Source organism: Nannospalax galili, unplaced genomic scaffold, assembly GCF_000622305.1.
Source record: "Nannospalax galili isolate Female #2095 unplaced genomic scaffold, S.galili_v1.0 scaffold22, whole genome shotgun sequence".
In the NCBI taxonomy this organism is placed as follows: domain Eukaryota; kingdom Metazoa; phylum Chordata; class Mammalia; order Rodentia; family Spalacidae; genus Nannospalax; species Nannospalax galili.
In genome coordinates this window covers 646,500-661,186 of record NW_008347230.1, presented here as the reverse complement: position 1 = coordinate 661,186, position 14,687 = coordinate 646,500, and the positions used below count along the sequence as shown (strand labels likewise).

Genomic DNA, 14,687 nt, shown 5'->3' with positions numbered 1-14,687 from the left:
CCCCCGTGCCTTGGTTTTTTTTTTTTTTTTTTTAATGACTCAGTGAGTTTCATTAGAGTTGCTTGTGGGATCAGTGAGGAACATCTATTATTTTGAAGGGAATGAGAAGGATCTATGTAAGTGGATTTGTTATTGTTAGATTTGATCTTGCTGTGTTGCCAGGCTGGCTCAAGTGATCCTCTTCAGCTCCTAAGTAGCTGGGATTATATCTCCTTACCACTGCACCAAGTTTAAAGGATTGGTGTGTGTGTGTCCGTGTGTGCACACCTTGTGTGTGTGTGTGTGTATTTTTTTTTCCTTTTTTTTTCTTTTTGTGTCTTTTTTGAGACAGGGTCTCCCTATAGCCCCAGCTGGCCTGGAACTCACTATGTAGACCAGGCTGGCCTTGAACTCACAGAGATCTGCCTGCCTCTGCCTCCTGAGTGCTGGGATTAAAGGCGTGCGCCACCACGGATATATTTTAACATTCACATTTCTAGAGTGCTAAGATACAGGTCTATTGCTAAATAGACAGCAAAGTAATTGTTAAATGTGTTCTTTCTAACAGGTGACAGAGTTAGTTCTTGATAATTGCTTGTGTGTCAATGGAGAAATTGAAGGTCTGAATGATACTTTCAAAGAACTTGAGTTTCTAAGTATGGCTAATGTGGAATTAAGTTCACTGGCCCGGCTTCCCAGCTTAAATAAACTTCGAAAGGTAAGTTGGGATTAGTATGCAAATATCATCATGGTTTTAATGCCATGTTCTTAGTCAAATGACATGCCCACTCCCCCTGTTAACTAGAAATTTCCAAGTTTCTAGAGGTAAGAAAAAGGGTTGTAGGATTTTGGAATCAGTTCTAATATTGCTTAGATATTTAGATTTTCCGGGGGCTGGAGAGATGGCTCTGCGGTTAAGAACACTGACTGTTCTTGCAGAAGACCCAGGTTCGAATCCCAGCACCCACATGACCCACATGGTAGCTAACAACTGTCCATAACTCTAGTTCCAGGGGATCCAACAGCCAATCTTCTGTCCTCTGAGGGCATTGCAAGACATGGGTGCACTTACCTATATGCAGGCATTACATGCACACACATAAAATTTTAAAAAATTTAAAAAAAAATTTAGATTTTCCTGTGTGTGATGGTGCATGCCTTTTAATCTCAGCATGCAGAAGGCAGAGACAGGAGGATCTCTGTGAGTTCCAGGCCAGCCAGGGCTACATAGTGAGACCCTGTCTCAAAGGAAAAAAAAAGAAGAAAAAAATTTAAATTCATGAGAATTGTTTTATGGCACAAATTTGGGTTTAATATCCATCGGTTTTTCCTCCATGAATCATAAAATCCATACACAGTGCATCCTGAAGCACAGCTGAGTTTAGAAACCCATTACATAGGGTTTGAGTATATTTGGCAGATACAGGTAGAAATCTGTGATTTGTCGTGAGTAAAGTCAGAGAGTGACAAATGCTTTTCTTCAAATTGTATGCTTTTAATGATTCTAAGACTTCAATAGTCTTTGTTTTCTCCCCATGTTGAATATATAGTTGGAACTTAGTGATAACATAATTTCTGGAGGCTTGGAAGTCCTGGCAGAGAAATGTCCAAATCTTACCTACCTCAATCTGAGTGGAAACAAAATCAAAGATCTCAGTACAGTAGAAGCTCTGGTAAGTGGAAGGATTTTTGTTTCTGGACTTGCTTTTCTGTTTTAATTTTTCTAAGATTTGTTCATTTTTAAAAAAATATTTTTATTTCATGTGTATGTGTGTATTGCCTGCATGCCTGTAAGTACACCCATGTTGTATAGTGCCTTCAGAGGTAAGAAGAGAGCATTTGAGCCCCTGGAACTGGAGTTATAGACAATTGTTAGCTGCCATGTGGGTGCTGGGAACTGAACTTGGGCCCTCTGCAAGAGTAGCCAGTGCTCTTAACCACTGAGCCATCTCTCCAGCCTGATATGTTCATGTTTTATCTAATTTCTATTTAACTTTTGAAATTTCTGAATTTTTTTGGGGGGGGCTTTTTGAGACAGGGTCTACCTGTAGCCCCATCTGGCCCAGAACATGCTATGTAGACCAGGCTGGCCTTGAACTCACAAAGATCCACGTGCCTCTGCTTCCCAGTGCTGGGATCAAAGGCGTGCACCACCATGCCTGGCCCGCAATTTCTGAATTTTTAAAAAAATATATTGTGATCCAGATAGGTACTTGCTTTTCTTTTCTAACCAGGTGTGGAACTTAGTATTTAGGAGGCAGAGGCAGGGCTATTGTGAGTTAGAACCTAGTCCAGGATCCAGAATGAGACTCTGACTTTAAAACAAAAAATTGAGCTGGGTGTGGTGGCACATGCGTTTAATCCCAGCACTTGGGAGGCAGGGGCAGGCGGATCTCTGTGAGTTTGAGGCCAGCCTGGTCTACATAGCAAGTCAGCTGAGGCTACAGGGAGACCCTGTCTCAAAAAGAGCAAAAAAAAAAAAAAAAAAAAAAAAAAAAAAAAAGTGTTTATTGCATGTGCATGCACACACACTCCCAATAAATCAAATAAATAGTTGTAAAAAAGGATGAATTTTTTAAATTAAAAAATTAAAAACATTTTCTTTCATTTTGTGTATGAGTGTATTACCTGCATGTGTATATGTGCACCCATGTTGTGCAGTGCCACAGAGGTCAGAAGAGGGTGTTTGATTCCCCCTGGAACTGGAGTTATTGTCCAGTTGTTGGCCATCATGTGGATGCTAGGAACTGAACCCAGTCCTCTGCAAGAGCACTCAGTGCTCTTAAGCACTGAGCCATCTCTTCAGCCCATTAAAATTTTTTAAATTTATTTTTTATTTTATGTGTATGAGTGTTTGCCTGCATGTATGTAAGTGTACCCATGTCCTGCAATGCCTATGGAGGCCAGAAGCGGGCATTGAATCTCTTGGAACTAGCATTATGGATGGTAATGCCAACAGGAGACCTTGTCTAAAAACACAAACAAAACACAAGTTTACAGTACTTTTTAACCTTTTGTTTTTCTTCTTAATTTTGACTTATTATGTGTTTATTTTCTGATGAATATGAAGGAAAAGGTGAATTAGGTAAAACTGGAGATTATTTTTCAGGTTTAAAATTTTTTTAAAAGTTATTTATGTATGTGCTTACATGTGGTTGTGCGGGTAAGAAAGTCAGAGGACAACTTGCTGGAAGGAGATGTTTTTTTTCTTTTCTTTAATTATATAGGCAAGTCCCAGAGATTGAACTCTGGTTGTCAGGTTTGGTAGCTAGTTCCTTTACCTGCTGAGCTCTTTTACCAGCCCGTTGCCTAGGCTTTTAAAAAAAGATGGGACTTGGTGTGATGGTCCCTACTTGTTAATCTGAGCACTTGGGAGGCTAAACCAGGAAGATTGAGAGTTCAAGGCCAACTTGGGCTACATAGTGAGAGCCTGCTCTTTCTTCAGAAATGAAAATGAAAACAAATTGGGAGATTAAAACTGTTGAAAGTAAGTTTCAGTCTTTTTTTGTTTTGTTTTTTGAGACAAGATCTCCCTGTTGCCCCAGCTGGCCTGGAACTCACTATGTAGACCAGGCTGGCCTTGAACTCACAGAGGTCCACCTGCCTCTGCCTTCCGAGTGCTGGGACTAGAGGTGTGCACCACCACACCTGGCGTAAGTTTGAGTCTGAACTAAAGTTGGCTGTTACATTGTTGCCTCAGCTTTGGATTATTTTTTCTTTAACTCATTTTTATTTATTTTTAAATTTTTGTTATTCCAAAGAGAGGCAATTTTTAACACATTTTTCTAGAAATGACTTGAAGCAGGTTACATAAAAATTTATGTACAATGAAGTTTAAGGGAGGCAAAATAGGAGTAAGAAGTCAAAGACCAAAAGATTTGCCAACACGGGGTCAACTTTGGTAGAATAATGAAGGTTTCCATTAGCTCTGTTCTTTTTTTTGAAAATTCTAATGAGTTTATTGGGCTTGCTAACAGCATAGGGTGGGGGTTTATTTACAGAAGAGTGGTTGCACCTCCATTTATGGCTGTGCTGGAAAGTTTGCACTCAAATATAGATCCTGTGGCTTCCTGACAGCAGCTTTTGATTAAAAAAATATATTTATTATTTTATTATATATATTATTTATTCTTTATATTATTTATTATATATTATTTTTATTTTATGTTTTATTATTTTTATGTGTTTGCATGTTATGTCTGCATGGCTGTAAGTGCACCTGTGTCATGCAATGTTCACAAATGTCAGAAGAGGGCGCCAGATACTCTGGAATTGGAGTTACAGGTGGTTGTTATCTGCCATGTGGTTGCTGGGAACCAAACCCAGGTCCTCTGCAAGAGCAGTCAGCTAGTGTTCTTAACTGCTGAGCCATCTCTTTAATCCCCAGCTTTTGATTTTTTGAGATGTGTGGTCTTTGTAGCTGAGGCTGGCCTCCTACTCTCATCCTCTTGCCTCAGCCTCCAATGTGCTGCGATTACAAGTTTATGCCACCACACCTGGTGTGCTGTTGCCTATTTCTGCACTGACTCAGTCGGCAAAAATGTCGCAAATGTCTGCTAGAAATGAGGCTGTGGAGTGAGTGCTGGAGATGCAGAAATGAGGCTGCAGGATGGGTACTGGAGATGCAGCAGTGAACAAAACGAAGTTCCTGCTCAGCAGTGAAGTGAGCGGCTGGCAGTTTGATGGAGTGACCCCTCACAATTCTAAGATATACAGGCTTTCCCTCAGTTTCAAGTATATGTTTTCTGGATCTTGCATTAGAAATGAAGAACATGGTATTAAAAAATCTTGACTGAAACTTTTAACTTTACTCTTTCAGCAAAATCTTAAAAATTTGAAAAGTCTTGACCTGTTTAACTGTGAGATCACAAATCTGGAAGATTACAGAGAAAGTATTTTTGAACTGCTGCAGCAAATCACATACTTAGATGGATTTGATCAGGAGGATAACGAAGCACCAGACTCGGAAGAAGAGGATGATGAGGGTAATTATTCTTAATGCTCAGAAATATATCATAATGATATAGCTTCTACTCCATCTACAAATTCTAACAGGCCTGGAGAGATGTGAAAAGCACACACACTTGCACATACACAAACACAGGTGTTAGTAAGATAAGAATCATTAAAAAATCTGTGACTATAGCCTTTATATCTTTCAGATTTCTTTTTTATAAATTTTATTTATTTTTATCTTATGTGTATGCATGTATTGCCTGCATGTAGGTAACACTTTATTGTGCAATGCCTGCAGAAGACAGAGGGGCTGTCAGATCCCCTGGAACTGGAGTTACAGACAGCTTCTGCAAGAACAACCAATGTTCTTAACTGCTGAGCCATCTCTCCAGCCCCAGATTTCTTTATTTTTTAAAAGGTTTATTTATTTATTTATTTATTTATTTATTTATTTATTTATTTATTTATTTATTTATTTGTTTGTTTTTTGAGAAGAGTCTCCTTGTAGCCCTAGCTGGCCTAGAACTCACTATGTACACCCAGGCTGGCCTAGGACTCACAAAGATTCACCTGCCTCTGCCTCCTGAGTGCTAGGACTAAAGATGTGTGCTACCATATCCGGCCTTCTTTCATATTTCTAATAATTTCAGGGAATTTAATGATTATAGTGCTAAGAAGTTCTGTGAACTTTATATCTATTTTAACTCATGTAACTGTCCAGTAATAGTGGCAACTGCCTAATAATACTTAAAAAAAAGAAAGAACCATTCATAATAGCCTCAAAGTAGAAACAACTCAAGTGTTCCTCTTTTGATGAACAGTTTAAAAAATATGATCTATTCAATGTAGTGTTTTGTCATAAAAGTGAACGATGAACCGCTACATGCTGTGGGAATGAATCTTGAAAATGTGCTCTGTTCAGTGAAAGAAGCCAGTTAAAAAGCTGCATACTATTTGGTTTTATTTATATGAGCAGCCCAGGATAGGCATAACCATCGACAGAAAATAGGTTAGTGATTGGGTGGGGCAGAGGTGAGGGATGAAGGGGAGCACCTTCTGATGTGTGTGAAGTTTCTTTTTGAGCTTGTGAAAAAAAAAAAAACTGTCAGGATTAGAGAGTGACTATACATGCTTAGATAAATGGAAGACTAATGGATCAGATGGCACTGCCTGCTACTATCAGGTGACGTTTTTCACTGTTAACACTTATGCAACAATAGAAAGGTGGACAAGCAAGTATTTTTCAAAAAGTAAAACCAACTTCAATGTGTATAATGCTTGGAAATCTATACAATGAATAAACATCTGCGTTTAGAACAGGTGCTTGTACTTTGCTGAGGAAGTAATAAGTAGCAGTGCTATAAAACAGAATTCTTGGGGTAGGGGAGGACCCTGGGATACTTAGCACTTGTTGGCTTAAGATTTTGTTGTTTTTGTTTTGTTGTGTTGGTTTTTTTTGAAATAGGGTCTCACTGTATAGCCTTGGCTAGACTGGAACTATGTAGAACAGGTTGTTCTCAAACTCAGAGACTTACCTGCTTCTGCCTCCCAAGTGCTGGTATTAAAGGTGTACCTACTATGCTTGGGCAGGGTTAAGAAGGTCAGCCCACATACTAGTAAGAAACATTTACCCAAGTATTTGTTCATCTTAAAATATTTTTTAAAGATGGAGAAGATGAGGAAGATGAGGAAGAAGATGAAGCTGGTCCACTGGAAGGATTTGAAGAGGAGGAAGAGGAAGATGAGGAGGAGGATGAAGATGAAGCAGGCTCAGAGGGAGGAGAGGGAGAAGAGGAAGTAGGCCTCTCATACTTAATGAAAGAAGAAATTCAGGTATAGATACTTTACATTTGCACTGAAAATTATTTACGCATAGGACTAAGCACTATAAAATGTGAGTTGTGTAGAAATCTGAGTTGCTTCCTCACTTGTGAATATGCATGTGTGTATCTGCTGATCTTTTCTGAGTGCCTCCAACTGGATGTCCTGTACTGTATCCAGAGAGCCATACACACCTGTTGATTTTTAGCTCCTGGATGTTCTTCAAATCGGTTCTGCCTTCAGTGTTATTATTATGGAAACATTTTATGAATGTCTGTTTCTGCATTTATAAAAGCAAGAGTATACCAACCTTACTGGATATTTTAAGGATTTAACAAGATAATATATGTAAAGTATCTTACCTAGTCCCTGACTGACACATTGTGGACACTCAAGAGAACTGAGATTTCCTCCTTCCAGTCATCTCCTACTTTATATTCTTGCAGTAGCTTTCTAAATGGTCTCTGCTTCTATCACTGCTTAGGAATACCCTCAGTGCTGCTGCCTGTGTAGTGGAATGCAAATATGCTCATAGTACTTGGCTTCTTGAAGCCCTTTCATGTTTCCCTGTTGCCACACAGTGCCCTTCATTATCTACATGTCCACGACGCTGACTTATTCCTTGCCTCATCTCCCTCAGTATCAAGTGTCACAGTCAGCTGTTGCTTGCCTTCACGTTGGCATGCACACTGTTCACTCTTAGTGGAAGCTGCTTTCTTCCTATGCTCTCTTACAACTTTTTTTCTGTTTGTGCTATGACACATGTAAAGTGCACTAATTTTATGTAGACCTCTGAAACTTTACATATGGATACATTTGTGTAACCACTATACATGTGTAATCATGCCTTGTGATCTCTTTTTTTTTAAACTTTAATTTTGGGGGCTGGAGAGATGGCTCAGCAGTTAAGAACACTGGCTGTTCTTGTAGAAGACCTGGGCTCAAATCCCAGCACCCACATGGCAGCTAACAACTGTCTGTAACTCCAGTTTCAGGGGATCCAACACCCTCTTCTGTCCTCTGTGGGTATTGTACAACACGGGTGCTTTTGCATCCATGCAGGCAATGCACACATAGACATAAAATAAAAATAATAAATAAAATATTAAAAAATCTTTAATTTTTAAATTTTTTGTTTTTTTTTGAGATGGTCTCCCTATAGCTCTAGTGGCCTGGAACTCACAGAGACCTGCCTGTCTCTGCCTTCCTAGTTCCGGCTCCTTTGTGATCTCTTAAAAATTTTTAAAATTAATTGAGTATTATTATTAGTGTGTGCATGTATTTGAAGTGTGTGGAGGTCAGAAAACAACTTTGTGAAGTTGGTTCTCTCCTTTCATCTTTACATGAGTTCTGGGAATTGAACTCAGGTTGTCAGGTTTGTGGCAAATGCTTTACCAGCTGAGCCATCTCATTGGCTCATGCCTTGTAAATTCTTTTTTAAAAATTTTTAATGTGTATGCATGTATTGCCTGCCTGTAGGTAAGTGCACCTGTGTCATACAATGCCCGAGGAGGACAGAAGAGGCCGTCGGATCCCCTGCAACTGGAGTTACGGAGAGTTGTTAGCTGCTATGTAGGTCCTGGGATTCGAACCCGGGTCTTCTGCAAGAAAAAAACAGTGTTCTTAATCATTGAGCCATCTCTCCAGCCCTGCCTGTGAACTCTTATCCTTAAATTCAGCCCTGGAGTTACCTCCTTATTGACATTATCTATTATTTATTTATTTATTATTTATTTTTATTTTATGTGTATGGCTGTTATGCCTGCATGTGTGTAAGAACACCCCTATGCAATGCCCAAAGAAGACAGAAGAGGGTGTCAGATCCCCTGGAACTGGGATCATGGATGGGTGTTAGCTGCCATGTGGGTGCTGGGATTTGAATCTGGGTCTTCTACAATAACAGTCTGTGTTCTTAACCGTTTGAGCCATCTCTCCAGCCCAGGCATTTTCTATAATTTTTTAAGATAATCTGTCCTTCCTCTGTTATACCTTTTTTTTTTTTAAACTGAGATAGGGTCTCACTCTGTAACCCAGACTGTCCTTGAACTTGTGGCAATCCAACTACCTTAGCCTTCTGTGTGTTGGGATTATAGACCTGAGCCACCATACCAAGCTTTCTCTGCTGCCTTTAAACCTTGATTAGGCTTCTGTTACCTGTGGGTGGTTTTGTACAAACTTAAGTGACTGCTTTTTAGGTGACGAGCTCTTTACATGGAGGGGCCATTAATATTTGCACCTAGTATCTAGTACAGTGAAGGGCACCTAGAATAGATGATCTTTAGCTCCTGTGAAGTTAGAGAAGATATTTTTCCTAATGTCAAATCGAAGTTTATTTTCTTTATTTTTGAGATAGGGTCTCCCTATATCCCCTGGTGGCTTGGAACTTGTTATGTAGACCAGGCTGGCCTCTAACTCACAGAGATTCACCTGCCTCTGCCTCCTGAGTGCTGGGATTTAAGGTGTGTACCACCACACCCAACAAGGTTTATTTTCATAATGCATAATTTAAAATAATAGTTTCTTTTAAAAATATTTCAAGACTGGGGACATAGCTCAGTGATGGAACACTTGTCTGACAAGTGCAAGGCCTTGGGTTCAATCCTCAGTACTACACATGCATGCATACATACAGATGTAGAAAAATAGACACATGGATATGTGCATACATATACACAAATCTCTTAGACCAGTTGTTGTTTTCCTAGTTACTTTTATATTGGTTAGGTAAATAATGTCTGAACAATGATAGTTTTTTTTTTTCCTGATTCTATTTTAAATGTGAAATGTGTACAGAAATACAGATAGACTTGTTTGGGGCCTTAGTGAATCAGAAACTAGACTATAATGAAGAACAGAAATTTTAAAGTATTTATAGAGAAAGCCTATTTAGTTTATACGACTTTCTCTCTTACATTGGTATTTATTTAGTAAAATAAGAATCTTATGGAGTTTCTTTGTTTTTTGTATTTGGTGTTTTATTTACCTCTTCCAATAATTCTTCCTTAAATTTAAGTAGTAATTAGTTTAAAAGTTACATTTTGGGGGGTAGGGATTGAGACAAGGGTTTTATTCAGTAGCCTAGGCTGGCCTTAGACTCATACTCCAGGCTGGTATTGAATTTGGGGTAGTCCTGTTATCTCAGCCTCCTGAATGCTGGGATTATACAGATAGGCACCACTGTTCCTGCTTTGAAGTTACTTTGAATTAACTATAAAATGACTTATCATTTAAGTTTATCATTCTGTTGAATATTGGGAAATATTAACAGCAAAAATTTCTGAAATGCATACAACATTAAGTTAGTGTAGGGGTAACAGGGGCCAGAAAGTATCTTCATTCTGAATGAGATAGCTTGGGTATTCAGAATGAAATCTTGGGTGTAGTGACTCATGCCTATGATCCCAGTACTCTGTGAGACAGGAGGATCACAAGAGCTCAGAGATACCTTAGGCTACCTAGTGAGTTCCAGGAGAGCCTGAGCTACATAGTAACCTTGTCTCAAAACAAAAAACAAACAAACCAAGAGGCCTTGTTTTTAGGATATAAGTGCCAGGGAAACTTTAGAGACTACTGATATATAAAAGGAAATCAGAATGAATTAGCATGTTTGATTATGCATTTTATTTTTGCCTTTTTGAAACACAGTCTTATGTAGCACAGGTTGCCCTGGAACTCATGGTCCTCTTGTCTTAGCCTTACAAGTGCTGGGATTCCAGGTATTTATCACCTCACTGACTTTATAGTGCTGGTGATCTAACCCAGGGCTTCACGTATGCTAGGCAAGCAAGCACTCTACCAACTGAGCTATAGCTGGGTTTTTGTTTGTTTGCTTGTTTGGGGTGGTTTTTTTCCTCTTATATTCCTATTTTAGCTGTTCTGAGGCAAGGAATTAATATGTATAAAAGGACTTTATTTAGGAAGATTGGGGATTATGCCCTTGTTCTATTCATACACAAATCAAGAACCATTTCCCACTAATAAGGTAAAGACTAATCTTTTTGTTTATTGATTGATTTTTGTTTTATGTGTATGAGTATTTTACCTGCATGTATGTAAGTGTACCTGTATTATGCAGTGCCTGAAGAGATTAGAAGAGGGAATTTGGTTGTTAGCCACCATGTGGGTGCTGAGAGCTGAACCCAGGTCCTCTGTAAGAGCAGCTGGCAAAAGCTAAGGTTTTATTGAGAGATACTATCCAAATGATGATTTTTTTTTTTTTTTTTTTTTTTTTTTTTTTTTTTAAAAGGGGGGGGCAAAACGGTGTGACTTTTAGTGTAGGCTTGAGACCAGGCTGGCCTTGAACTCACGGAGATCTGCCTGCCTCTGCCTCCCGAGGGCTGGGATTAAAGGCGCACATCACCACACCTGGCTAAATGATGATTAAAAAAAAAAATTTATTTTCATGTGTATGAGTGTATTGCCTGAATGTATGTGCGTGCACCAGTGTTGTGCAATGCCTTAGAGGTCAGAAGAGGGCTTCAGATTCCCTTGGAACATTTAAGGACAGTTCATAGCTGCATGTGGGGGCTGGAAATCGAACCTGGGTCCTCTGCAAGAGCAGTCAGTAGCCCCAGATGACCTGGAACTCTCTAGGTAGGCCAGGCTGGCCTCTGCCTCCCAAGTGTTGGGATTAAAGGTGTGCACCACCACACCTGGCTATCTATACACATGCTCTCTTGGGTGCACATATACAGAAAAAGTGATAATAATGGGCCATGGTAGTACATGCCTATAAGCTGTAATCCCAGTGTTTGGGAGGCAGAAGCAGGAGGATGGTAAATTCATGGTCATCTTGAGCTGTGTAGTGAGCTAGAAACCAGACTGGGCAACATAATTAGACCCTGTCTTCAAAACAACAACAACAAAAAAAGTGATTATGGCCCAGCGAGATGAGAGGTAAAGGCACAGAAGAGCAAATGGTTGGCCTTCTTGATGTAGAGCCGTATTGCACAGTGGAAGAATGGTTGTATTTTGTTAATGTTCTGGTCACGAGGGGTAGATTGTAGGACCCCCCAGCCTGGGGTACCCAACGTCCACGGGAGGCCGCACCCCAATAACTCAGTCCTCAGACCAGGAGATGCAGCAAGCAAGAGGATTTAATCGTTTGCGCAGACGGGCTCCTGCCTCACTCGAGAGAGCAGCAGCCCAGAGCTCAGCTTACAGACTTCTTTTAAAGGCAAAAACCACAAACCACAAGCGGTAGAAGTGGGAGGGGGAGCGGCAATAGTGGGAGGGGGAAGTTTCAGATGATTTTCAGCTTGTGCACGGAGCATGAAAAGGTCAGCTTTTTCTCAGCAGTTAGAATTTTACATCTTACTTCCTTGTACAGCTTCCCAAAATATTCTTCTTTGATCTGGGGGACTTGGTTTGAGTCCACTTTGACCTGGGGGGGGGCTTTAGTTTGATTTCATCATTCCCCCCTTTTCTTATGGCAAGATTTTAATCATAAAATCTATGGGTTTAGCAGAGCAAACAAGCTAGAGTGATTTTAGGTCTAGTGGCATTAAGGAACAAAAATGACTGTTGTAACACCTGCAGCATCGGACTCGTGGCATCTGGATGGCTAATTTTAGTCTGATCGGCTGCAGAAAAGTTTAAGACTGGAATGTTTAAGGTTACTGGTTTATCTTTTTGGTCTTGTGGAGTTGGTGAGCCGAAGTGTATGGCCCGTCTCAGGATTTTTCACCATCCATGTCAGTTGCATAGGCACATGAGAATTGTACTGTGGAGCTGAATAAACCGGCAAGCATCTCGCTGTCAGGAGCAGGCAGATCTCTCCGAGAAGTAGAATCAGCTGCATTATAAGAAGTTGTGTTATAGCTTTTAAGCAAGGTCAGTGAGTACCAATGTGATGATGGCAACAAGGATGATCAAGGCTACAGAGATGATGATGATAGCGACTAATTCCCAGTCGGAGTGGTTCATGTGTTTAGGACTTTGAGGGTTGTGGGCATAGTCAGGAGAACTATGTAGGGTCCTTTCCATCGTGGTTTAAGAGTCTTTACATTGTGTCTTCTCACGTACACCTGATCTCTAATTTGGTAGGAGTGAGGTGTTCGTGGACTCCCAGGCTGGTAGACAGCAGCCAAAAGCTTCCAAACCTGGTTCTGGATGATCTGAAGGGCTTGGAGTCTTGTTTTCAAGCTGGGGTTTTCAAAGGAAGAGGGCAAGGGGGACAAAGTTACATTGAGAACAGGAGGTGGCCCTCCAAAAAGAATTTCGTAGGGGGTTAGACCATGTATAGCAGGAGTATTTCTAGCTCAAAATAGAGCTAGAGGTAGGAGCTGCACCCAGTCTTCAGTGCCAGTCTCTAAAGCTAATTTGGTTAAGGTCTCTTTAATAGTTTTATGTATTCTCTCTACCTGTCCTGAACTCTGGGGTCTGTAAGCACAATGTAATTTCTAATTAATCCCCAGTGCTTTGGCCATTCCCTGACTTACCTGGGAGATGAAGGCTGGGCCATTATCAGACCCAATTACCTTAGGCAGCCCAAATCGAGGGAAAATGTCTTTCAGCGTCCACTGGTGGAGTTGGGAGATTAACTCAAGGGCCGCCTTTCGGGGCAATATGATTTGATTCTGATATTTTCACATTTTAGATTCTGGGTCCAAAGTAGCATTGAGCCTCTGAACGAGTTCCAGATCCTGCTCAGTGTAGGTGAAAAGAGCATCTTTTTTATCTCATTATTTTTATTTATGTATAGGATGAAAAGGTTTTGTCAGAGCTGGCAATCTTAACGCTGGAGCCGTCAGCAGCGTTTTTTTTTTTTTTTATTTTGTCGGAAGTTTTTTTGGTGTTTTTCTGTCCAGGCAAAAGGGGTCCCATCCTTTGTTAAAGGGTATAGAGGAGCTGCTATCTCGGCGAAGCCCGGTATCCATAGTCTACAGAATCCTGCGCTTCCCAAAAATTCTCTGAGTCCTCTGGCTGATGTAGGTGGGGGAATAGAGGCTACCGCTTGTTTTTTTACTTTCCGTTAGCCATCGTTGCCCTCCCTCCAGCCGGTAGCCCAAGTAGTTTACCTGCTGTAGGCAGATCTGGGCTTTCTTTGCCGAGGCTCGGTATCCAAGCTCCCCCAGTCTCAATAGGAGAGCCTCCGTACCTTTCAAACAGCCAGCTTCCGTCTCGGCTGCTAAGAGGAAGTCATCTACATACTGGAGGAGCCTAATCTGTGGGTTTCTTACCCGAAAGTCAGCCAGGTCATGATGTAAAGCTTCATCAAACAGAGTAGGGGAGTTCTTGAATCCTTGGGGAAGTCGCCTCCAGGTTAGTTGTCCCGATATTCCAGCTTCAGGGTCCTTTCATTCAAAAGCGAAGATGGGCTGGCTAACCAGGCTCAGCCTCAGGCAGAAGAATGCATCCTTTAGGTCAAGTACAGTATACGGTATACAGTATACAGTGACTGGGAGGTAAAGAACTCAGGAGATTATAGGGATTAGGAACAGTGGGATGGATGTCTTCTATCATCCGTTTGACTTCTCTTAAGTCTTGGACCGGTCATAGTCATTTGTTCCTGGCTTTTTCATGGGGAGCAGTGGAGTGTTCCAAGGGGATTGGCAGGGGCGAAGTATGCCCGTTTGTAAAAGTCTTTGAATGTGGGGCCTGATTCCCTCTCGGGCCTCTTTGCTCATAGGGTATTGTTTGATTGAAACCAGAGTTACAGATGGTTTTAGTGTAACCACTATTGGAGGCTGGTTGTATGCTAGTCCTGGGCCTCCTGTCTCGGCCCATGCCAAGGGGATTTCATTTAGCCAATCAGATATACCAGGAATTTTTGCTATCGGTCCCTCATATAACCGATATTCATCTTCCAGCCGCAAGGTTAATACCTGTAGTGGAGCTCCATCCTTTCCTTTTACAGTAGCTCCCTTTGTAGTGAAGTGGATGTAGGCTCCCAGCTTAGAGAGTAAATCTCTCCCAAGAAGAGGGTATGG

General features: G+C 40.8%; 1 protein-coding gene across 4 annotated transcripts in view; it reads left to right on the top strand.

Annotated features, from left to right (window-relative positions):
• Anp32e (acidic nuclear phosphoprotein 32 family member E) overlaps positions 1–14,687 on the top strand; it is a 29,528-nt gene that overhangs the window by 4,243 nt on the left and 10,598 nt on the right. For all 4 annotated transcript variants that reach the window (XM_029568604.1, XM_008843738.3, XM_029568603.1 and 1 more), the window contains exons 2-5: positions 548–697; positions 1,530–1,652; positions 4,799–4,964; positions 6,602–6,768. In XM_029568604.1, the coding sequence (XP_029424464.1) occupies positions 548–697; positions 1,530–1,652; positions 4,799–4,964; positions 6,602–6,768 (606 nt within the window). The remainder of the gene's footprint in view (positions 1–547; positions 698–1,529; positions 1,653–4,798; positions 4,965–6,601; positions 6,769–14,687) is intronic.